This window comes from Papio anubis, chromosome 3 (genome assembly GCF_008728515.1).
Source record: "Papio anubis isolate 15944 chromosome 3, Panubis1.0, whole genome shotgun sequence".
NCBI lineage: Eukaryota > Metazoa > Chordata > Mammalia > Primates > Cercopithecidae > Papio > Papio anubis.
Window position 1 is genome coordinate 171,658,985 of NC_044978.1, and position 24,481 is coordinate 171,683,465.

General features: G+C 33.2%; 1 protein-coding gene across 9 annotated transcripts in view; it reads right to left on the reverse strand.

The window, feature by feature from the left end:
• The window catches only part of CPEB2 (cytoplasmic polyadenylation element binding protein 2), a 66,219-nt gene that overhangs the window by 11,923 nt on the left and 29,815 nt on the right, over positions 1-24,481 (reverse strand). For 5 of the 9 annotated variants that reach the window (XM_003898498.5, XM_009206544.4, XM_009206542.4 and 2 more), the window contains 4 exons: positions 22,652-22,702; positions 15,350-15,373; positions 5,746-5,916; positions 4,099-4,188 (listed from right to left, as the gene is read on the reverse strand). In XM_003898498.5, the coding sequence (XP_003898547.3) occupies positions 4,099-4,188; positions 5,746-5,916; positions 15,350-15,373; positions 22,652-22,702 (336 nt within the window). The remainder of the gene's footprint in view (positions 1-4,098; positions 4,189-5,745; positions 5,917-15,349; positions 15,374-22,651; positions 22,703-24,481) is intronic. The other 4 variants (XM_009206545.4, XM_009206543.4, XM_003898496.5 and 1 more) reach the window with 1 other exon arrangement.

A 24,481-nucleotide genomic window follows, 5' to 3' on the forward strand; every position in this document is an offset into this window, starting at 1 on the left:
TCCAAATTTCAGTACTATTTAGAAAATACATGCTTTTGAAAAAAAAAAAACAAAAAAACAACTAGGACAAAAAACCATTTACCTTCTACAAGAGAACACAATATACTATGTAATACACATTAAAACAGATACTCAGTAAAGCAGTTGGCTACTTTATATAGAACACTTGCTATCAGATATTGTACTAACTTACATGCATTATTATTTGATTCTCAAAAGTCTATGAAATATGATTCCCATTTTACAGAAGAAGAAAAATCAAGGTACTGAAGTCAGTCTCCTAGTAAATAGTTGGTTGAATAATTTCAAACCCAGGTCAGCCCCAAGGTCTCCCATGCTCTTTCTAGTAGTGATACTACCTTCTTAAAGAACTTGGTAGAATTAACCAGGTGAGTATATCTGGAGCTAAAGTTTGCTATAAAGGCCTTCAGGTTAATCCAAGTTCTAGAGCATACTTTTAGACTGGAATACACTTGGAAAGGTCCAGGAAATCCCCTAAGCAGAGGAAACATTCCACAGTCTCACGAAAACTTATCAATGATACTAAGAAAGCTACAGTAGAACGGTTGGAATAAAATATGTTCCTTAATAAAACATGGGTCAGATGGATCAAAACTTTTAAATCAAGCCTCAACTCAGAAAGCAGTGGAATACATTTTTCAAACTGTTTGGAGACTATCTAGACTTGTAAACAACCAATTGCCAATCTTTAACAAAAAATCATGTATCCAGCCGACAGAATAGACTACTTATAAAAAGAAGGCATCAAAATTTACACAACAAGTTTACTATTATGTGATTATTCCCAGCAGGTGATAGCTATAAATGATCTATCCCTTATCTTGGCAAGATTTCTATGTGAACAAATGTACAGCATTTTAATCTAGTCCCAGTATGAAGCAGACATCAAGCAGGTCATGTATGTCTGTTCCACCATATAACGGGAAGTGTAAGGTCATGTTTTACTCAAGTCAAAAAACTCAGCTTATTGTCAACAATAGCTTTATGCCACAAAGGTCTGATGTGACACTAAAGTACTTCATTTTAATAAAATTAATAGCTGATTGTATAAAAAATACCTGAAGCCATTTCCCCCTATACAAATGATTTCACCCTATATAAATACAAACTTCCAAAGGTAAGATTACACAGGATTAAAAAACATGTCTTAGATTTTTTACATTGCTAGAAACAATTTAAATATTCTTAAAAATAATGAAGCTTTTTTAAGGCTTTAATTTTGATACAAAATAAGGATCTGGGAACTATAAGTATTTTGTAATAAGGAAAAGGGTGTAAGACCAATTTACTGAAATAGTACATTAAATTCGGTCATTTTTAAAAATTTTTGATATTAATATTTTAATATTGCTAAATTTTAAAATAATACTTTAAATTCAATATTTTTAATATTTCTCAATTTTTATTATTAGAGAATAAATGTTTATATTACAAAAATTAAGCCATATCAGGTAAATTATGACTTACCCAATGCAAGTCATTAGCTATTAAAATATTCTTAACAAAAACATACTATATAATAGCTTCTTTCGAATTTGTTAAAGCAAGCTAACAATCACGTAACGTGAAGGTTATCCACTGCAAAGGGAACTTATGTACATGTGTGGCTTAGCATCTAAGGGACTCTAGTCACTGCTGTAATTACAAGGTAGCTTCATCCACTGGATGCTTCTATACCAGTGTTTTCCAAACCATGGAAAATGCTGAATTACAGAAATAAAAAAATTGCTTGAAAGAGCAAGGTTTGGGGATACTGGTCTTTGAAAATGGCTACAATTAACTGTAATTGTACCAAAAAAAGTATGAACTGCCAATGCCAATTTTATGTTTTCAATTAGAGAAACTACTACAAAACCACAATAACAATGATAGCAACAATAGCAATAAAGACAACTATTCTGTTTCACATTAAATTTGTTCCATCTCATCTTTCTAGGCTTAGAGTACACCATACCTGTAAGTGAACAAGTGGCTCATGCAAAAATGTGCATCTCTCTCCAGCCAAACAATTCCTAATTCCTTTTTAAAATTCTATTTCCATTCCTGCCTGGAACTCTGTTCAAGTACTTTTTATCTATCTGTATACAGTACCTTAAATTAATTCCAAACCTCTCAGTGAAGCTTTCCCCTATCTATTGAAGTAATTTCTCCATCCTATAGTATTTTTTGTTATCTCATTTATTAGGCAGTTAACAATCTGTGAACTATTGAGAATATGAACATTCACAAAGGTGAATAAAGACACTATCTTACAGACCTTTGAAAGAAACTGACATTAATAAAATAATTACAAATTTTTAAAGTTGTAAAAATGTAATACTGCAACTGTGATGAGTGCTCAGAGTGAAAGAAACAGACAGCACTAGGAGTTGGGCAGGAGGAGCTGACCTCATTTGGTAGATCCTCAGTGTCTTCTGTGATCAACTTACACTTAAGCTTGAGATACAAAAGATAAGTAGGGAATATATAGATAAAGAGACACAAGGAAGATACACCGTCAGTCTAGAGATTATCACACATAAAAGCCCTGAGGCTGGAGAGGACAAGGCCAGTTTGTGGGACTGGAGGGAAACAAGCAGTAGTAGTAGAAGAAGCTAGAAAGAAGATGAGGCCAGGCAGAGTGAATGCATTTTTCTTTTATCCTAAAAATAAGAAAAACCACTAAAGGGTTTATGGAATAAACCCTTAAGGAATAGTACTATCCAATGAGTTTTCAAAGACTGCTGTGGCTGGACTATAGGAGAAAATTGGAGAGGGCTAGAGATGTGGAGAGACTAGAAAGACAGCTGAAGGAGTCAAGGAAGTGATGATGGTAGCTTGTCGAGAACATTACAAAATAACTCAATACTCTGAGTATTCAATAAAAATGGCATTTATAAAGTAAACTTTATGAAATGGCAAGATAGTAAAACTATGGCCAACACTAAAACTTAGCTAATAAACAAACATCTCTATCCATGTGGAGATAATTTCCTCTCTAAACCAAGGTTTTGTGACCTCCAATAAACTCCAGACTACATGGAGAGAGCTAGATAGCTTTAATCAGATTCTTATAGAGGCCTAGGATCCAGAATCCCTACTCAAAAGATGCTCTTGATTCCATACATACATATAGATCTACAAGTATTAAAAAAAATCATTGCATTATTTCATTTATCTAAAAAACTATTTGAACTATTAGTGGAGGTGCTATAATTCTCACTGGCAGAAAGTAGATACTGTACCTAGTTTTTATATGCCAATAACTTCTTTATCATGCTTCATTTCCCAGAGTCAAAATCAAAGCATTTAACAGTTCTATTGGAGTCTTTTCTCCAGGCTTGACAATTCACTAAGTCATGAAACTAAACAGTATGTGTGATGTGCTTTTTCTAAAATTATATTTCAGCAATGTTTAAAGTAAAGTCTTAATCTTTGAACCTCCTTCTTTCTTTTACTTATTTCAGAGAATCTTCCATTAGCAATTCTGACTCCTTTCTCCTCTCTTCCTCTTGTTATTGTGGGCAGGATATACTTCCTCTCCCCACAGATGATGACTTGATCATGTGACTTGCATGTGAAGGTTAGCACAATTTGTAATTCTTGTCCTGTGGCGATCAGTCACAGTGTCTTCCTAGCAATAACTGACTAACATAACTAAGCATCTTCTCAAGTCTTACATCTTTATATAACTGAAAAAAAAAATAGACCCAACTAGCTACTTTGTCTTTTATCTAAATTATTTATTCATCAACAGAGCTGGTAATAATTTATACCGCTCTGCTGTTATCTAGAACACTTAATGTAAATCTTATATTTCAACTGTTCATAAATTTATATTTTATAAAAGACCAATCACTTCACATAGATCTTAATTTCATAATGCAGAGAGATCCTCTTTCATGTCTACACCCAAGTTACCTGGAATGATGCTTTAGACAGAGAAAATACTCAAACATTTGTTGATTTGAGTCTTTGAAATTATTATCAAATCATAGCAAGTTTCTTATGATTCCTAACTGGCTAAGAAACTGCTATTCTTTCTTTTGCTCTCATACAACCAATTTCCTAGCAAATATTAACAATAACAATCCTTACCTTTTGGTGGAAAATAGGACTTGCTTTCTGCTTTATGAGGCCAATCTACTACCAAAGGCCCAAATCTTCTGAAGCTAGCAGTTATTTCATCTTAAGAAAGTACAATAATACGCATTAGAAATTAGTTTCAGTGATTCGTTCTAAGAAATTCTGTACTTTTACTATGAAGATTTAACATTTAAAAGTGCCAAATACCTTAAGATAAATTAGAATATAAACACTGGGAATATGTCTAATATACTTATTGAAATAATATGTCAAACTTAATATCAATTTTTGTTAAAATAAATTCATTTTTAAGCAGTGCACTGGTTAGAATACTCAATTGCATGTGAATTTTAAAATTTTATATAACATTGTATGGATACTAATGACTTTATAGTACACCAAACCACAAATAGCACTGGATTGAAAAAAACGCCAACATTACGTAAGTTAAATAAAATCTATTACTGATTCACAAATAAAATCATTTTATTATAGGAAAAAAAGGTCTGCTGAAACAAGACTTGAATAACTATAATGTTGAAAAAATATACTAGGGTCTGATACATGCCAGGTAGTTTCACTGAAATCCATATAGGTTACATCCAATTGCTATGTCTTATGTTATTTCATTACATGGAAATCTTATGAAGATCAATACTTAAAATAAGTTTGCAGGTATTTGAATCATAACTAAAAAACATTCTAAAATATAAGAATGAGTGATACATTTCCCATAACCTCACAAATATAGTTTAATATTTTAAGTCTTCAATTAATTTTCTTTTGTTATAATTACACATGATCATTTTCACATACAATCATTAGTGTTTGTGAAATCCTAATTTCCTATTCATGTTCTGTTTCCATTTCCCTTTTGCATTTGATAGCCTCTTTCTTCCCTGTTTCTAAGAGCACATTTATCCTTAAAGAAATTAAACTTTTGGCTGGGCGCGGTGGCTCATTCCTGTAATCCCAGCACTTTGGGAGGCTGAGGCGGGCAGATCACCAGGTCAGGAGATCAAGACCATCCTGGCTAACAGAGTGAAACCCATCTCTACTAGAAATACAACAAATTAGCAGGGCATGGTGGCACACGCCTGTAATCCCAGCTACTCAGGAGGCTGAGGCAGGAGAACTGCTTGAACCCAGGAGGTGGAGTTTGCAGTGAGCCGAGATTGTGCCACCACACTCCAGCTGGGGCAACAGGGCGAGACTCCGTCTCAAAACAAACAAAAAGAAATTAAACTTTCGATTACCAAGCATTGCAGATATAATCTTATGGTTGGTTCTATTTACTTCATTGTGTGTGTGCATGCACACATTATGGTGATTTAAAAAGTTTCAAGTGTTATATACCTAAATATGTTCTATTATTTTAAAAACAAGTAGAAATGACCGAGGTCATGAAAATCTTATTTACCAAAAATGCTCGCAGTTACAAATATGATAAGATCTAAAGAAAAAAATCATAAAAAAGCTTTTGTTTAACTGTTTTCATATTTCAACAGGTGATAAAATATTTTAAAAGAAGAAAACACATTCTAATTCTGAAAATCTCCAGGTGGTAAAAACTTCCATAGTCCATTCACATTAAATTTCATATTTTTTTGTTTTTGTTAAAGCCCAAATCACCATGTTAATAAATATCTTAATAAATACCTTCATCAATATCTGGAGGAAGACCACCAACAAAAACTTTTCGAGAGAAGCGTTCTATTCGCTCTCCATTTTGATGAGCTGAATAACAGGTGGGTGAATTTAAAACTCCAACTTGATCACTGTGACCATCATCCAGCAAGCCATCATCTATTGGAAAGAGGGAAGAACGACCTAGAATAAAGAACAAATATAACCTGAATCTCAGATCTGAGAAAATGATAAATTTAAGTATAAAAATACCAATGACAAATTAAAAGACTTAAAAATGAAGGTGATGCAGGTGAACATAAAAATTAAGAGAAATTTAAATAGTATGTGGTTTTAATTACCTGGATTCAAGAAAGAAGCAATCTAAAGAGTGACTTAGAAATAAACATAGCCATATGTCAACAATTAAACTGCAAAAGAAATACTAGATCACTTCAACTTGTTATGAGCAAGAATTTGTTATAACCAAGAACCTAATGTATGCGGACAGTTAGACTGGATATGCAACAGGTAAGACTTTTCAGAAACTGGTGGCAGAAAGGAAATGACACAGACTAAATAGATAAGGGGATATAATTTATAAAAAATCACTTGTAGACTACAGCAAGTAAGGATAAGGAGAACAAGTAACACTTGTATACAAGGTCTTGACCTAATTTATTACATGTGTGCCAATTATATGAAACGGTAGACAGGGCTTCTGCACATGTACAAAATAGAAAAGGGTGTCCCCTCTGGCACTTTAGTGCCCATCTGAGCCCACATTTCAGGAGGTAATCCTTGTATAGGGCACATCCTGTATAATCCTCTGAAGAAGTAATCCCCACTCTGTGGGTAATCCCTCCACAAAACTTAAATGACCTAATATACTCCCTGGCTGTCAAGGAATGTACATTTAGAAAGATCAGATGTATATATGTAACCATGGTACACATCCATAAGAAAGCTTTAAAGTGCTCAGAGGACATACTCTGGAGGAAAGGAGTCTAATAAAAGGGGGATTTCCTAAATCTCTAAGTGAAATTAGATAGTATTTATGATAAAAAGGGAAAAATAGCAGTGCATAGTGAAGCATTAGAGAGGGTAGAATATCTATAGGTGGAAATATTTATAGGAACATGGTTTTCAGTAAATTTTCCTTTTTCCCAAGTGAAAGGAGAAACAGAAAATGTAGGAAAAATTGAACTTAAGAAATAAGGAATAGTCAAGGTTGGCTGAAATATGTTGGAAACAAGCAGAGTAAAAGCTAGAAAAGCCCTTTGAGGCTAGCTAGAGTTATTTAACGCTGAATGCCAGGCTAACAAGACATTTAGTAGGTGATGAAGATAATCAACTGGATGCAGGGGTTCAATCAAAATTATAACTTTTTCTGTGCATTAGGGAGAGTTAGTAAATATGGATAAGGTAGCTGGAAATGAGTAGATTAGAAGTTGTGTAAAAAATCCACAAAGGATGGATGGCAGTCACAAGCAAATAGGAAACAAAATAGGGAGAAAGAATGAAAAAGGAGAGATCTAAGGAAGACTTTAGAAAATGATAAGAACCATTAACTGATATAAGGACAGTAAAGACCAGAAACTGGTATGAGAAAGGAAAATAATTTAAGCTTTAGATATGTAAAGTTTTATATGCTATTAGGATGTTCACAAGTAAATGTATAGTAGGAAGCTGAAAAGGAAGTGCAGAAAAGAAATATCGTATTTCTGAGAAAATAATTTGGAGTCAACTCCACATGGGTTATAGTTTAAGGTCCTTCATAACATCAATGATAAACACTCCAGTGAGAAATGATGAGGACAGCTCCTCGGGAAACTTACAAGGAGGAAGCAGAACATTCAAGGAGCTAGAGAAAGGAGTGGTAAGAAAAGTGGGAGGGCAGCCAAAATATTACTGTACTAGAAGCACCAAAAAAGTAATAAAAGAACGAAAGAGCAATTAAGTAACAATGTGAAATATTAAGATAATTACTTTTAATAATGACAGCTGTTTTGAGGACATACATGATCTGTGAAGGTAGGTGTTTCAGGAAAGTTGGGTAGCAGTCACATTGCATGTATTTAGAGTTTTATTAAGTATAGAGATCAAATGAAGATTAGTTCTTAAAGTATATTAGATAAGGAAAAACAGAGTAAGAATATGGACAAGTTGTTTTTCTTTCAATATTAACTGAAAGATTTTTTTGGATAGGAGACAATGGATATAATCTATAGCAGTGGTCCCCAACCTTTTTGGCAGCAGGGACTAGTTTTGTGGATGACAATTTTTCCACAGCAGGGGGATGATTTTGGGATGAAAATGTTCCACCTCAGATCATCAGGCATTAGATTCTCATAAGGAGCACACAACCTAGATCCTTCACACGTGCAGTTCACAATAGGTTTCACGCTCCTGTGAGAATCTAATGCCACTGCTGATCTGACAGGAGGTGGAGCTCAGGCAGCAATGCTCACTTGCCCTCTGCTCACCTCCTGCTGTGTGGCCTGATTCCTAACAGGCCATGGACCAGTATCAGTTTTATGTTAGGTATCTGTCTATATATTAAACAAATAGGCCACAGACCAGACCATTTTATGTTGGGTATTTGTCTATATATTAAATCACATGCCATAGAGCATCTTGAAAAATATGACACATGACGCAAGTAATAAAAACAAAGACAATTAGAAATGTGACAGCCTGAAGAGAATGGGTTGGGGATAAGAAGGAAGGGATCATATGCCTGTCAGAGTGAGGTAGCTAGCTACCTAGATGTTTGACATAAAAATTTAGTTTATAAGACACAACAACAGAGAGAAAGATGATATTTGATATAGGAAGCGAATTATTCTAAAGATTCAAATGCTGCTTAAATACGATGTTCTGAAAAATACCCGTGTTCACTGAGGAACTTTGTGAATATTGCTTAACTTTTCAAATACCTGTTATTAGAAATAGGAAGCAATATAAAACAAAATGTCAGTTTTCTTTGTGATCAACAGAAAGGAAACTCTTCAACATGAAACTATTTTTACTTAATAAAATGAACATCAAGATCCACTAAAAATAATATTAATTGTGAATAACTGGTCAAAGTTTTAAAGGTTAGACTTTAATTGAATAATTCTCTATTTTAAAAGGAATAAGATAAACAGCATGCATACAAACTTGATTTTAAGGGAAAAAATCACAAATCCAAATTCTATATTTATTTCAGATATACCAATTCTTTGGAAAGTTTTTCACTTTAAAATGCCCTAACACAAATAAAAACTTAGCAGTGTCACAAATACAGTAAGTATTTAAATGTCTTTCTAACAGACATTTAAGTTGAGAAAAAATATGGATCACAAATACTTAGGGTCTACATAAAAAAAAAAAAAAAAAAAAAAAAAAAAAGAATGCGGTGACAAATCACACTATAAGCAATGCCAAAGAGAAAAGTGACCCAAAAATGACTCCAGTTTTTTGTTTACTATAATAAAATACTGCCCTTAGTATTCATATAACTAAAAACATCTATAATTTATGTGTCTATAATCTATTAACAAAGTTCAGCTAAACAAAGAATGTAATGAAAAGTTTAAGAACATTTAGCACACTAGCCATACTAACAAGAATCTTCACTGTTGGACAATAATGACTGCTTTTTTTCAAGAAGCCATAAAAGCTACAGATTTAAACACTCATTTAAAAGAATATATATCATTGACAAAGTATGACTTTTTACTTTGCCAATTATCCTTTTATCATATTTCAAATTACTATGACAATAAAAGGAGAACCATTAAATAAGTTTATGTCTACCACTGTAGTGTAATTTAAACATGCTTTCTAAATGATACCATACATATGTTTTCAGGTTCTTACACCTCAAAGGAATAAAACTGAATGATAATGAAACACAACAAATTCATTTTGCTGGAATGCAGCAAAAGCCATGCTTAAAGGAAAATTCATAGTTTTAAAACCATATTAGAAAACAAGACATGCTTAAAACAAATCATCTTGTTTCTACCACAGAAAGCTAGAAAAAGAATAGCAAATAAAATATAAAGTACGATGAAGGAAATAAAGTAACAAAAAGGAGATATCAATCAACATAGAACTTACAAACATTAAAAGATGAAAAAGGGAATGTTATTAGCCACTTTATGGTAATAAATTTAACAACTAGAGGAAACAAATCCCTTGAAAAATGCAGCTTTTCAAAAATGGCACAGGGAGAAAAAATCTGAATAGTTATTTATCTATTAAAAAATGAAAATCATAACTCAAAAATCAAAATAAGAAAATATTCCAACAAAGAAAAATCCAGGCCTAGGTGGCTTTACTGGCAAATTAACTAGACTTTTGAAGAAGAAAAAAACAGCAATTTTATACAAACTCTTTCAGGGAATAAAGAAAGAGGAAGCACTTCACAACTTGTTTTTACAACTGCAATCTGACAAAAACATTATAAAGAAACTATATACCAATGTCCCTCATGAACACAAATGCAAAAATCCTAAAAAATATGTTGGCGGAATGAATCCAGAAGTATAGATAAAAAAGGAAAACATATCATGATTAAGTAGGGTTCACCCCAGGAACATAAGATTGATTTATCATTTTAAAATCAATTACTGTTAACTGTACCACATAAACAGACAAAAACAGAAATAGCATAAAATCATTTCCATAAATGTAGGAAATGCATCTGATAAAATTCAATAGCTATTCATAATTAAAAAAAAAAAAAAAAAAGCAACTCCCAGAAAACTAGGAGTAGGAGGGAATTTCCTCAATCCAATAAAAAGCATAAAAAAAAAAAAAAAAAAAAAAAAAAGAGTGAAAGTCTTCAATAATAAATTACCAAATGGCTTCTCTTGAAGGTTTGGAAGGATGTTCACTCTATTTCTACTCAGCATTGTACTACTGGAGGTACAACAAGTCAAAGAAGATGAAAAAAAATAATTTAAAGTCATGAGTACTGGCAAAGAAAAATAAAAGTATTTGGTATAGACATAATTGTACATGTAAAATTCAAAGAAATCAAACTAGTAGAAATAATTGTATTTAGGGAAGAAATGCAAATTCAATTTACAAAAACCAAATTATTTCTAAATGCTAGTAATAAACTTGGAAAAATTTTAAATATCATTTCCATATCTCATCCAAACCCACCAAATATTGACAAATAAACTTAAGAAAAGACATGCGAGATTTTTACACTGAAAATGACAAAAAATTGCTGTGGAAAATGTTAATAAAATGAAATAAATGAATAAACAAAAGAAACCATGTTAGATGTAAATTCTTTCCAAATTATCCAATCTATAGATAGATTGGATACAATCCATCCAAAATCTCAGCACACTGTCTTCTAGAAATTCACAAGCCAGTTCTAAAATTTATGATAAATCAAAGACCTACAAACAATCAAGGAAAGCATACAAAACAAACAAACAAAAAAGCCAAAGTTGGAGGATTTACACTACCAAGTTTCAAGACTCACTAGTTAGCTATAGTTATTGAGACTGTAAAACTGATATTAGAGTAGACAGACAAATAGAACATAAGAGTCCAGAAATGGGCCTACACATGTACAGTCACTTGATGTTTTAGTTCAATGTGGAAAAGTAAATCTTTTCAATAAATGCATTTCTAGTTGGAGGGGAAAATACATTTGATCCTTGTATCACACCATACTGAAAAATAAATCCAAGAAGGATCACAGACTTAAATGTAAAAGTTAAAACAATGAAACTAGAATTTCTTCATAACCTTGTGGGTAGTGATAATTTCCTGGGACTAAATGACACTAATGGTGAATGAAAACAATTGGATTTTTAAGAAAATTTAGACATTTTTCTGCTTATCAAAGATACTGTTAAAAAGTGGATGACAAACAATACACTGCTGGAAAATAGGACAAAATATATAAACAACTCCCATAACCAAGAAAAACAACCCAATTAAAAATGAGCAAAAGACTTGTAAGGGAACTTTACAGAAGAATACAATGGAATGGGTTAGAAGCACATGACAAGGTGCTTAGATGCCATCCTTAGTCATCAGGAAACTGCAAATTAGAGCCACAGTGAAGGACTACACACCATCAGAATGGATAAAATTAAAAAGCCAACACTTGGCCGGGCACGGTGGCTCATGCCTGTAATCCCAGAACTTTGGGAGGCTGAGGTGGGCAGATCATCTGAGGTCAGGAGTTTCAGACCAGCCTGGCCAACATGGCGAAACAATTTTTGTAAAAATACAAAAATTAGCTGGGTATGGTGGCGCATGCCAGTAATCCCAACTACTTGGGAGGCTGAGGCAGAAGAATCGCTTGAACCAAGGAGGTGGAGGCTACAGTGAGCCGAGATCGGACCATTGCACTCCAACCTGGGCAACACGAGTAAAACTGCCAACACTGGGTACTTCACAAGATTGTTCCAAATAGCAAATCCTGGATCAACTTTAAAGCAGTATATAGCATACTGTGTTTTCAATAATTCCTTATTTATCATAGCACATAAGTCTGAATGACTATACATTATGAATAAATCAAACTTCTCTAATTAAACTTCCATCATTTGTCTCCCTTTAAAATTATTTCTCCTATCTTCTCGTCCCATATGTAATCTACTAACTCAAGCTTTGGGTTTACTTGCTTAAAAGGATTGCCTCCTGGGGCTTAGAACCATTAACTAAAATAAGTTTTTATTTCTATTACTAAAAATATTCTACATATTTTTATTCCTTCTGGAACACAGTAGCCCTTTAATCCTTTATTAAAGTAACTGATTGTGCTATAGAAATAGTTTAAGTTGAAAGGATCGAACTTAAGTTACACTTCACACCTCCCTTCACAACCCTCATCCTACTTGAATCCTGGACAAGTATGTTCACTCTCAGAATGGAATGGAAGAAACAATGAATAAAAAATAAATACAAATGATAAGTAGTTTTCCATATTAAAGTCAGCTCCCCATGTGAACCCTTTTCCTTCCTAATGCTGCCCCCTAGGCAGCTCTAAAGTAGAACTCTTTATGGCTACCAGGGGACAGAGACACACAGTAGTGGCAGTAGGTGCCAACTAAAAAGCAGGGAAAGAAATCTCTGCTTTTCTTAACTACTACTAGCATAATTACATTTTGATTATTCCTAAAGTGTATTTCATAAATTAATATCTAGAGCTAGCTTTAAAGTTCTTATTGACATTATTAAGAAATTCAAGTACATAAAGTCGTTTTGGTATTAACTTGATTTGACTGTAGTCAAGTGAGAAATCTTTTACATGAAAGAAGAAAAACAGTTCTTCCTGAACAGGACTACAAAAGTCAAAGAAAGAATGTCCCGTGAAAATAACTGTTCACCCATTATTGCACTGGTAGAAGAGCCACGACTTATTTTTATCAAAAATTGTATCAACTCAGTGTGACACATCCCACATGAACAGAAGATAAGCAACTCATTTTTAACAAAATAATTCTAAACAAATGCAGTTTCTTTGATGGATCAAATCTAAAACATGAGGCTATATAAAAGGGGGTCTTTGGTGGTAAAAAGGTTATCAGTCTGAGGTTTGTTATATCTAGGATGGAACAGGAAAAAAACAGTAAAAAATAGGAAGAAAACCAGGTGACTAGCCATTTCTGAGTCATTCCTTTGGTATGCAGGTTTTTTTAAAAAAATCATTACTTACTGTTTCAGTGTACTTTAAAATTCAGATAAAATCTCTCAGTAGTTATTTCTAATGAGTGTGGCTTTCACGTGACTCTCACAATCAAAGTTTTAAAAGTAGACTGCTACTGTTCATAGAAGATGAGCTAAAAATTTACTAAGGCCATATAATCTGAGATGAAAATTCAGCCATTCATTCCCCCTTATGCTAAGCCAAATATGTGTGCCAACCGTCAGTTCTGTCCTAATGGAAGCTTTTATCAGAAGCCTTAAAACCATGTGAGAGTCTTCCTGCTTCCAATGCAGGAAGGCAGTTCTGAAGTCAAATAATTCTTTATGGCTTCTAGCGGATAGAGATATACAGGAACGAAAGCAGGTTCCTATATAAAAGCAGGGGAAAATTTTTGCTTTTTCTTAATATCACAATCATAATCTACAATTATTGAACTGAGAAGAAGACAAATAATAACACTACTTCCTAATACTTTGTTCCTAAAAACTTCTTAGGTCATGATATTTACATGAGAGTATATGAAATTAGACTAAACGTAAGCCACAACAGTTAAAAGATGAAAAATGTTTAACAAGGCAAGAATTCTGAATTGCTCTATAGCTTCAAAATGCCTAAAAATCACAGATTGGTAAGTGGGTTGTGTTTCAGAGAACTGAAGCTCCATTATTAAAATGGCATAGTGAAATAAGTTAGTCCATAGGTTTGAAAATAGTACTAAACTTCCAAACTTTCCCCACTTCTCAGCTTCCTATGTCTTTAGAAAAGTTGTTCAGCTTCAATTTTCTAAATCTTGAGTGTCTATCTCCTCTAAATTTTTAGTTTGAAAACTGAAGAACCAAAAGATTCAGTCAAGCATTTGAAGAAACATATTAAAAATTAAGTTAAATTCAGATAATCTGAAATATAAAATTGGGAGCACTTAAGAATATAAAATACTAGTTTTGGTTGTCAGTTGTGGCAAATGGTTTTGCTTGTTTAAAAAGTACACACATTCATGACTAGTTGAAAAGAAATGGAAGCACTAGCACATGTATATAAAAGTGATCAAGGGCATATTATTACTGTCTATTCTCCATAGCTTAAGGGAGATTTTTAGAGGTCAAATAAAACTCTTTTTATTCAGTGTGGCACTTGGAATAAGCCTAACAATATAAACATCATGATTTTTGCTCATTTAGAGAACAATCTAGTAGCATACTTTTGCTTCCTCTCATCCCATCTACTAGTCTGCACATGGCAAAAGGAGAAGCAGCTTCAGCCACAGAAAACATCAGCTGCTTTCCTAGGAAGTTCAATAATAGTCTTGCATCACATAGTCCTCTTTCCTTAGGATACCACACAAGAACTCTGTGGGGAATACTTTAGTGGGGGAGGGAAAGGAAAAATGAAAGGGGAGAAGGTATGTGTTTGTGTGTGTGTGTGTGTGTGTGAGAGAGAGAGAGAGAGAGAAAGGGAAAGAAAGGGTTACATTCTTAGAAAACAGAGAAATATAAGCAACATTATTTCTATAAATCAGTGTTAACAATAATCTATTTGGTGTGTATTATTTTCAACTGGGTCAAGATAGAACTAACAAGCTAGAGTTGTAAATTATACATCATAAATATGACAGTTACACATTTAGAGAGTAGAAAAATCATACTTCATGCTACCTACACTAATATTAAACATATTTAAGCAGACAAACTATAAATAGCATCTTTAAGAGATACAGAAATAACTTTAAAAACTAGAGTTAAATCTCAACAGTTTAAAAAGGGAAAATTTATTAAATAACCACAATTAGTATAAAAATACAGTTCGAAAGTTAAAGAGATTTAAAATTAAAAACTTCGACAAGTGCTCAAATCAAAATACAATTGTGAGTTTTCAGAGATTGCATGAAAAATCTAGAGTAATTACAACATTGATCAGTAAACCCAATTAGAAACAATTATACCATAGCAAACGGAAATGAATTACCTCGTCTTCGCCCATAACTCCTTGCTGCATGTAAACAAAGGACAAATTGTAAAATGTCAGAACTAAAAAATAAGCCCACATATACAAATATTTCTGGCATGAAAAGCTATGTGGGCATCTGAAAATTAGTGCTACTTTAAGAGCAATGACAAAGTCACCATATAAGATTTGCATGTTTTACCATTCTACAAAGGACTTTTATTTATAGGTAAGTATATATCATCTGAATCACATAAAACTCTGAAATGAACAAGAAATACACCATTTATTAGCATTTGTGTTAAAATTCACAAATATTTGTTTCATCTAATGATGACAGAAATATATAACACTTTGCAGGAAATAGCATCCCAAATAATTTTCCCAGTGAATGGAAACAACTTGAACTAAATGCTTATTTTTCCACTTATTATAAAGAATGATATGGCATATATAGTCCAATAAATAGCTATTGAGATCCAATCCACATTATACCAAGCCCTGCATGGAAGCAGTGCTAGAAGAACAGATGACTGAGAAGATATTACACTATTAAATTGACACTCTGAAGCCTGTACAGATTAGACAGGATTTAAGAAATCAACATTTAAACTTGTTTAGAGAAATTACTATAGCTAATAATGCTTTCCATCATTTTAATATACGGTATAACAGCTATCTACTAATTGTTTTTATGTCTACCTATGAGGTAAGAGGGATTCAGATACAAATTACTATGAACATCATCATAGAATAGTACATATGTTAAATACCATAGAAGTAGATAGGCATTTCTGTCTATGTTACTTGCATTGACATAATTCCTATGGAAAAACAAAAAGACTGTAATTTCTTTTTCATAAGAAACTACCAGTTTGATAAAATCCACAAATTGTTTTAAAGGAACTCCTCCCCACAAATTTGAATACACAATGAGTATTTTTACCCTGAAATTAAAATATGAAGTCAAGGCAGTAAACAAACAAACAAAAAAAGACTGTTAAAATTAAGACCTTATTTCATATTCACAGATTTTTTTAGGCCTGCAAAAAATTCAATAGTGAATAAATCTCAAGTAAAAATATGTACTGAAAGTTGTCAGAAACGTCTACCTAAAAATATAAAACTTAAAGATCAAAAGAAAACATTTCACATTATGAAATACATTCTCTTTTATACTAATGCTTTACTACAAGGAAGTGTGTCTATAACACACTAGTTCCTCTAATAAAAAGTGGGAAAAACAACCTTGTCAACTCTTGGTCATTTAAATTCTAAGAAATAAGTCAATAAATATAAGGCTTATATCAGACCCTTTTAAATAAAATAACTTCATGTGCATCTCTGCCATTCTAGTGTCTTTAGCTATATAATCTGTTGCACACTTAACCTATCCTTGAGCTCCAATTACCTCAAAGTGCGGCAGATCTATTTCATAGCTTACCTGACCTATATATTATTCCTCCTCTCCTGAGATAGGGGTGAAAGCAGCACTTAATATTTTGTTGTCTAGGTCTTCTAAACATAAAAGTTTTAAAAAAACTCTAACTGATGGGAGATCAACTGTGAAAAATCAGACTGATACAAGAAATTATAATAGAGTGATCAAGAATAGACTATAGGGCTGCACACGGGTGATCACGCCTGTAATCTCAGCAGTTTGGGAAGCTGAGGTGGGTGGATCACCTGAGTCTAGGAGTTGGAGACCACTCTGACCAATATGGTGAAACCCTGTCTCTACTAAAAATAAAAAAATTAGCCAGGCGTGGTGGTGGGCACTTGTAGTCCTAGCTACTTGGGAGGCTTAGGCAGGAGAGTTGCTTGAACCCGAGAGGCAGAGGTTGCAGGCAGCTGAGATAATGCCATTGCACTCCAGCCTGGGAGACAGAATGAGACTCTGTCTCTCTCTCTCTGTCTCTCTCACACACACACACACACACACAGAAAAAAAAAAAAAAAAGAAAAAAGAAAAAAGAAAAAATAGACTACAGAAGAGTGAATAGTTGTATTAAGCCTAGAAATGGTCAACAGTCCCCAAACCACTTCACAGGATGAGTCGGTTGGGTTTCCTGCTTATCTCTGGGCATAGCCTAATGGTATTAATCCAGTATGAATTTGTTTTGGAGAATTTCATTCATAGGTGTAGAAAGCTGAAGATTTACAAAGCAAATAAAAATATTTTCATCAAGTTTAAAGTCAAATGATGAACTATGAAGTCTTAATGTCACACTTAATTCTTGACCTACTAAGAAAATTAATGGTATCATAGCCAGTTTATGTTCTTAGCTGAGGCTACTCAATACTAAAATGGTAAAAATATGCATAAATTTCATAGCATCTTAAGTTTTCATTCCTTGGCTTGAACATAATCATTTAGAAAACTTCTCCAACTATCTCATACCTGAGGAATTTTAGAATCCTGTAAAGAGCTATTCTACTTATTTTTTGGACAACTCTCAGATTCCAAGTATCTACATTACCAAAAATAGAACTGACTACAGATGAAGCTAAACCATGTGAAATATTTCCTATTCCCTGTTATGGAAATAACTAATCTGCACACTAAACAATGGTGTGTGTATTCACTTTCCTACCAATATTTCTATGTGAATTTCTGGAGTATGTTCCATTATAACTCTGAATCAGAATTATGAGAAACACCTACCTATTAAGAAAAAAACTAAGTGACTTATGTTTTTAAAAAGACTTTTTAAAACAATATGTCCTTCAAACTCATTGAGAATATGATTTTTAAAAGGAAAAACTTGTATAAAAATGAAGAAAACACCTATGAAGTGTTACAAAAATAACATGAGGAGCTGGCTATTTAACATACCTGTTCACGTTTATAAGCACAGGTAGATTAAACATGTATTACTGACACATGTGTGTCCTTATTTATTTAAAAATAAGAAGGCTTTGAGAAAAGCCTGAAGACAAGCGACTTCACAATTTTGGTTCTGGTTTCCAAATCGTCTTATTAAGGTTCTAATCCATAGCTACAAAAAATAAAAACAGGATGATTCTAATATTCTGACTAGAAACTGTAGGGTCATATATGTATTGGCTCTCAGCTACAGTTGTAACTGAACTACTGCAGCTAGAGGAAGGGATAGGCAAACACATTAAATCAGCTGGAAATACAGGCTAAAGTTCTCTTGATGAGGAACCTAATGACATTTTTAGGTTTTTCAACTTGAAAAAGCCAAAACTAAGGAGAGAACTATGCTTCTAAATCATAGTCCTTTTTTTTTTTTTTTTGAGACGGAGTCTTGCTTTGTCGCCTAGGCTGAGGTGCAGTGGCCAATCTTGGCTCACTGCAAGCTCCGCCTCCCGGGTTCACGCCATTCTCCTGCCTCAGCCTCCTGAGTAGCTGGGACTACACGTGCCCGCCACCACGCCCAGCTAATTTTTTTGTATTTTTAGTAGAGACGGGGTTTCACCGTGTTAGCCAGGATGGTCTTGATCTCCTGACCTCGTGATCTGCCCGCCTCAGCCTCCTGAAGTGCTGGGATTACAGGCATGAGCCACCGCGACTGGCCCCTAAATCATAGTCCTTTTCAAGACCCCCAAAAAGCTTATCTCCTCCACTCATTCCACCAGCATAAAAAAAAAAGAACTGATGGCTACCCCACTTTCCTATTTTTATGACTGAATAGATATAGTTAAAGCGTCTGCCTTCAGAAATACAATTACTGACTTAATTTTCTTAAACGATACACATAACTTTTTTCCTCTCAGAAAGTACAGTAAGCTCTTTATCACACACATAGCTGTACTTGGGTTATCACAGCAGATTTACATTTCTAACTAGCTTGATAATACCATTCCCACACCCCGTCCTGGCCACCAATACTTCTGCTCTATTTGTTTCTCTTTTGAAAAACGTTATGTACTAACAAAAATGTAAGCTATTTTCCTTGAGAAAGGGGTAAAGAAAATATAATTCAAATATTAATACAAATACTGAATGATACATTATTTTGTATTGCTCTTTACAGGGTTTTTTTTAAAAACTACTTATAATAAAAAGTGTTTAGGATTTATACATTTAGAAATATAAACATACATACTTTCATTCTAACTTCAGAAGTACTTCACCTTTGGTTTCAAGACAATCTACACAATTCTATATAACGTGACTTCCCTAAAGTGCTTCTGGATGCTAAATATGGACTCTTCAACATCTTTGAATTCTTCAATAGTGACAGTCTCCAGTAGTCAATTCAACTTAATTTGGGGAATATGGTCTGTTCAGAAGGAGACTGCTTGTAGTTATATTTATATGGTTTTTTTGTTGTTTAAATTAAACATATCGCTACAGCCTCATGAGATATACAGGTATTTATTGTATTACACCTCTTTTTTAAAAAACTATATATCTGAGCTAACAGATGCTTAGAGTTAAGGATTTGCCAGAGACACTTCATAGTTTTAATGAGTTTGATCAACTTCCTGGCTTTTATCCCATTTTCTCTTTATTTCTTACTTAAAGGAATATTTAAAAGATGAACCATAACTGCTGATTAACTATTAAGGTAGAATCATAAAATCTTTACAGATATGTTTACAGATATATTTGCCATATCGGCCCTAACAATTGTAATAGTATGTTTTATTAAAGAAACTTAAGCCTAGCATCACTGTCAGCTTTCTGTCAGTTCTGCATTTTCTAAGGAATGTTCTTTAATTGCAACAGTCACGCATTTATTTTAGTGGGTATCTGTGTACATCAAAAGTCATCTTGGGTACTCCAAGGAGCAACAGCATCACACTTTAGGAAACAATGCCTCAGAGAGTTATTTTACCTTTTTGGGGGGTTATTTTACCTAAACTTTGTCCCAAGATAGTTTCTAACAAATAGTTCTAGTTTGGCTTTCTGCAAGAACACAAAATGGGCCATCTTTGTTAGCTACTTGTAATATACCTCAAATAGTTTAAAATATCAGTTATGTTTTCTCTTAAGTTTATATTTTCCAACACAGACATACCTAACTTCATCTATTTATAGGACATGATTTTTACTCTTTCAAATAAATTTTTATCACTGTTCACCATCACCCACTACTTAGCTAACATTTACTTTCAGAAGCTGCTCTAAATACTTTACATGAAGGAATTCACTCACTTCTCACAACAGTCCCCTGAGTCAGGCAGTATGCTAATCTCTGTTTTACACATAAACAAACTGAGTCAAAGTGAAGTTAGGTAAGCTGTTCAGGGTTACACAGATAGAAAAAGCCAACCTGGGTTTAAACTCAGATAATCTGGCTCCAGAATCTATGTTACAACCACTATGAGCTAGCTACTATTACACCACTATACAAAGACTGATGCAAAATTTATTACTAAACATTTATTTTTAAAATTAACAATATTCGCTCTGTCAGTTAATTCAACTTACTTAACCAAATGCCTAAAAGTGAGTTAAACGTGATATACTTAAAGAGAAACTTTCATAATTCAAAAAGTCGGTCTATGTACGATGAGAAACAACAATTTCTTTAATCCGTCAATAACATTTAATAAATACTTAGTACAGGAATACTAATATCACTTAATTCTCACATTTCCCAGGGAGACCATATGCTAAGAATATAACTGAATTACACATAGTTAAAAAATAGTTCAAGAAAAATATCCCCTTACCTATTAGTACATTTCTTTGCCTAGTTCTCTCCTTCAATAACCTTGGTGTTTACTAAAACTATTTAAATCCCTAATATTCAAGACTTCTTTAACCCACAAATATTCCCAATTACGTTGCGACTTCTTTAACCCACAAATATTCCCAATTATCTTGCTTTACTCTCAACCAATGATTCGAAAAAAGTTAAAAAAAAATTCTCTTTGGATCAAATTGTTTCTTTTCCTGATGTAAACACATTTTCATGTCCTAGTTTAATTATCTTTTTCTCCCTGCTAGTACCTTGCCAGAAAAAGTTCAGAGTTTCCAGGCTAGCTTCCTGTACTGAGTATGCATTGTCGCCCCAAATGACAGACTACTAAGACTACTCACATAATATACAAAGCAGATTTGTCCACAAGATGCAACTCTGGCCTGAATACTCTTCTTTCTGCTGTGTGATGAAACACTTTTCCACCTAACATCTAGATTATTTATAAGGGCTTTTCGCAACTGACAAAATCATCAATTAGTTTAATAATGTTTAGTATAACTAATAATGTAAGTTGCAGATACACTGTGGATACTAAGTTCTTTGCTTCCACATGACTCAGTACGGCCCCAGTAGTACCCTGGCAATTCTGACCACAACCACCCTGTAGGATTCTCACTAATTAGATAACCCAATGCTTAGACTAGGCTGGCATGTGTTAGACAACTCAACAGTGAAATGCTGAATGATTAAATCAATCACCTCATCTAATGCTCGGCTTCTTCAATTTTTCTCACCGAAAATCCTACTTACCCTGACCATCTCCTATGTGGCCTAGACTTTATTTCCATCCTTCTGTCTTAATACTAGTTCACATGGTCTAGCTTTACATGTACTTTATTTTCAGTCTTTGTTCCTCAACTTCATTGCCATGTTATTTCAGTAAAGCTTTAGTTGAAATACAAGAGCCAAGCCATTTTAATGATATTGTTTTTTAAAGTAAATATTAATACTATTTCTATTCTTTCCCCTTCCTATTTCCCTCTCCACACCCACCCTCTGACTTAAAAATACTCTTGTGAAGGATATTTTAATCCTCCATCTCTACTCCCACAATCACGGATGTGCTAAGTACTGAGACTCTGAATATGTTAATGTTTGTCTAACAGAAAGAAAACTAACTTTAACGAAAATTTATTATTTTCCTTACTTTGGTGAACTTCACTATGTAAGTTTTCTAGTTTGAATAAGTTTAGTGTGATCACAATATTTATAGTGACCAGTATATTCCTTATTTAACCACAAACAAAAGTGCTACACTAAGTAACAAGTTCTACGCACTTTGCAAACATCTCATTTGAATCTCACAATAAACCTTGAGACTATATTCTCATTACACAGATGGGGAAACTAAGGTAATAGTAATCTGTCCAAGGTCATATCTGAAACTGGAAAGGCAATATTCAAATCAGGACTGCCTCCAAGTCTGTGATCACTGAATTAGTCATACTGTTACAAATGACGGCTTTACCAGTCAGAACACACTCAGATTCCTAATTCTGCCTTTTGTATAGGAATAGTAGTAACTTTATTTTTATACTCATAGAATGATTAAACTGTGTGTATGGAGAGGTTCAGAGATACATGTATTAAATCATCTTTATATAAACCAATTGGAAACATAAAATGTTTTTATAAAACTTACCATTTAACATCAATAGATTGTCAGTTCCTGGATGTGGATAGCTCAATCGACCTTTAAAAAGACAGGAAAGGTGAGTTTGAAGATTATGGAGTTATTTGAAAAGCAAAAAGAAAAAAACAAAAAACAACAACAAACAAAGGTGGTGTAAAGAGAAAATTATTGAGCACAGTATTTTTCATAAGATTACAATGTGATTTGGGAGCAACGCCAATAGAATAAAGCTTATTTATTTTTGGAAATGTAAAAACAATATACGTATCATATCCTAATCTTGCAAGTTTAATATGAAATGTGAATTTTTAAAATTTTTTCAAAGTTGTTTGTAATTTTATCTATAGATCTCTTGTCAAAAATAAAACTTGAGAGAAGTTCATATTCCTAAATCAAAAACAATTAAAATGTTAAAATAAAAAATAAGCAGAAAAATTCATCTCAACTTGCCAATGTGGCTTTATAAAGTCATATTTAAATAAATAAGGTTAATGAAAACATCTTATATTACAAATATTGAAAACTTCTTCCAAGTTTATGAATGATTAAAAATATAAAAAAATAAATAAAAAATAAAAATACTAAAGCTGATGAGCATAGTAGCATAGTATTTCCTCTGAGTCATTCTTCATTCAAAAGTTTTTTATTTACTAAATGCAGAAGGGACAACAGTATTATGAACTGCTGTGGAGAAGAAAAAAGGTATGCATGAAACATTCTGTGGTTTATCCAGCATTTTTACATCATAACACTTGTTTGATAAATGCCAATAGCTAGGATGACCATTATTTTTAGTCTATTATAAAATACAGGATTTTCTCAAATGCCTGAATCTCTAATGGGACTATTAGAATAGCACATTAAAACCCATTTAAAGGCTGGGCACAGTGGCTCATGCTTGTAGTCCCAGCTAGCTGGGAGGTGGAGAAAGGAAGATCACTTGAGCCTAGGAGTTTGAGCCTATAATGAGCTATTTTGTGCCAATGCACTCCAGCCTGAGCAACAGGACAAGACCTTGCCTCTAACAAATGAATAATAATAATAATAAATTTAAAGCCCATTTGAAAAATATCTAAAAATTAAATGTCTGGGATTGCATTTTAGTACTTTTCAGCACAGTCCCTTTAAAAACAAAACAATATGCTAGCTAGCACATGAGTAAGGAGTACAGATTAACTGCATCTACCTTTATCACCTCAGCAAGTCCTCTACAGATTAACCGCATCTACCTTTATCACCTCAGCAAGTCCTCTACACCCTACAGGCCCACATATAAGATGGAGATTGTCGGCTGACTTTTAGTTATGAAATTAAAGAGTTTGATCATCTTCTAACGCAAGAGTAAGTGGTAAAAATAATCCAATTTTGACACTAAAATATGTAAATATATATGATAGATATACAAATATGTTACCTGTACATACACATACACACACACACACTTCACCTGAGCTCTAAGTTAACTGTGGGACATTTTGATTTCAGACTCAACACAGGCAAAATACGTGTTATCAAAAGGATTATCTACCATCTCTTATTTACTCCTGCATTTCACACAGCATGACATGAGTTAACTAAATGACCTCTTAAATAAAGTTGTCATACTCTAAAACATACCAGTAAATTGCTTGTTGTGATACCTTGATATGGAGAAATAGAAGCACACATATGGGAGGTACACAATAAAGAGCCAGGAAGCACAGCTTGCCTAAACTGCACTTCAGTAACACAGAACATTACTTTGAAGTATTATAGCTTATTTTGGAAATATGCCTATTTCTAAACATCTTGCTGCAGATGGCCAAATTTGGAGAACAATTTAAGGCCTTGAATAAATTA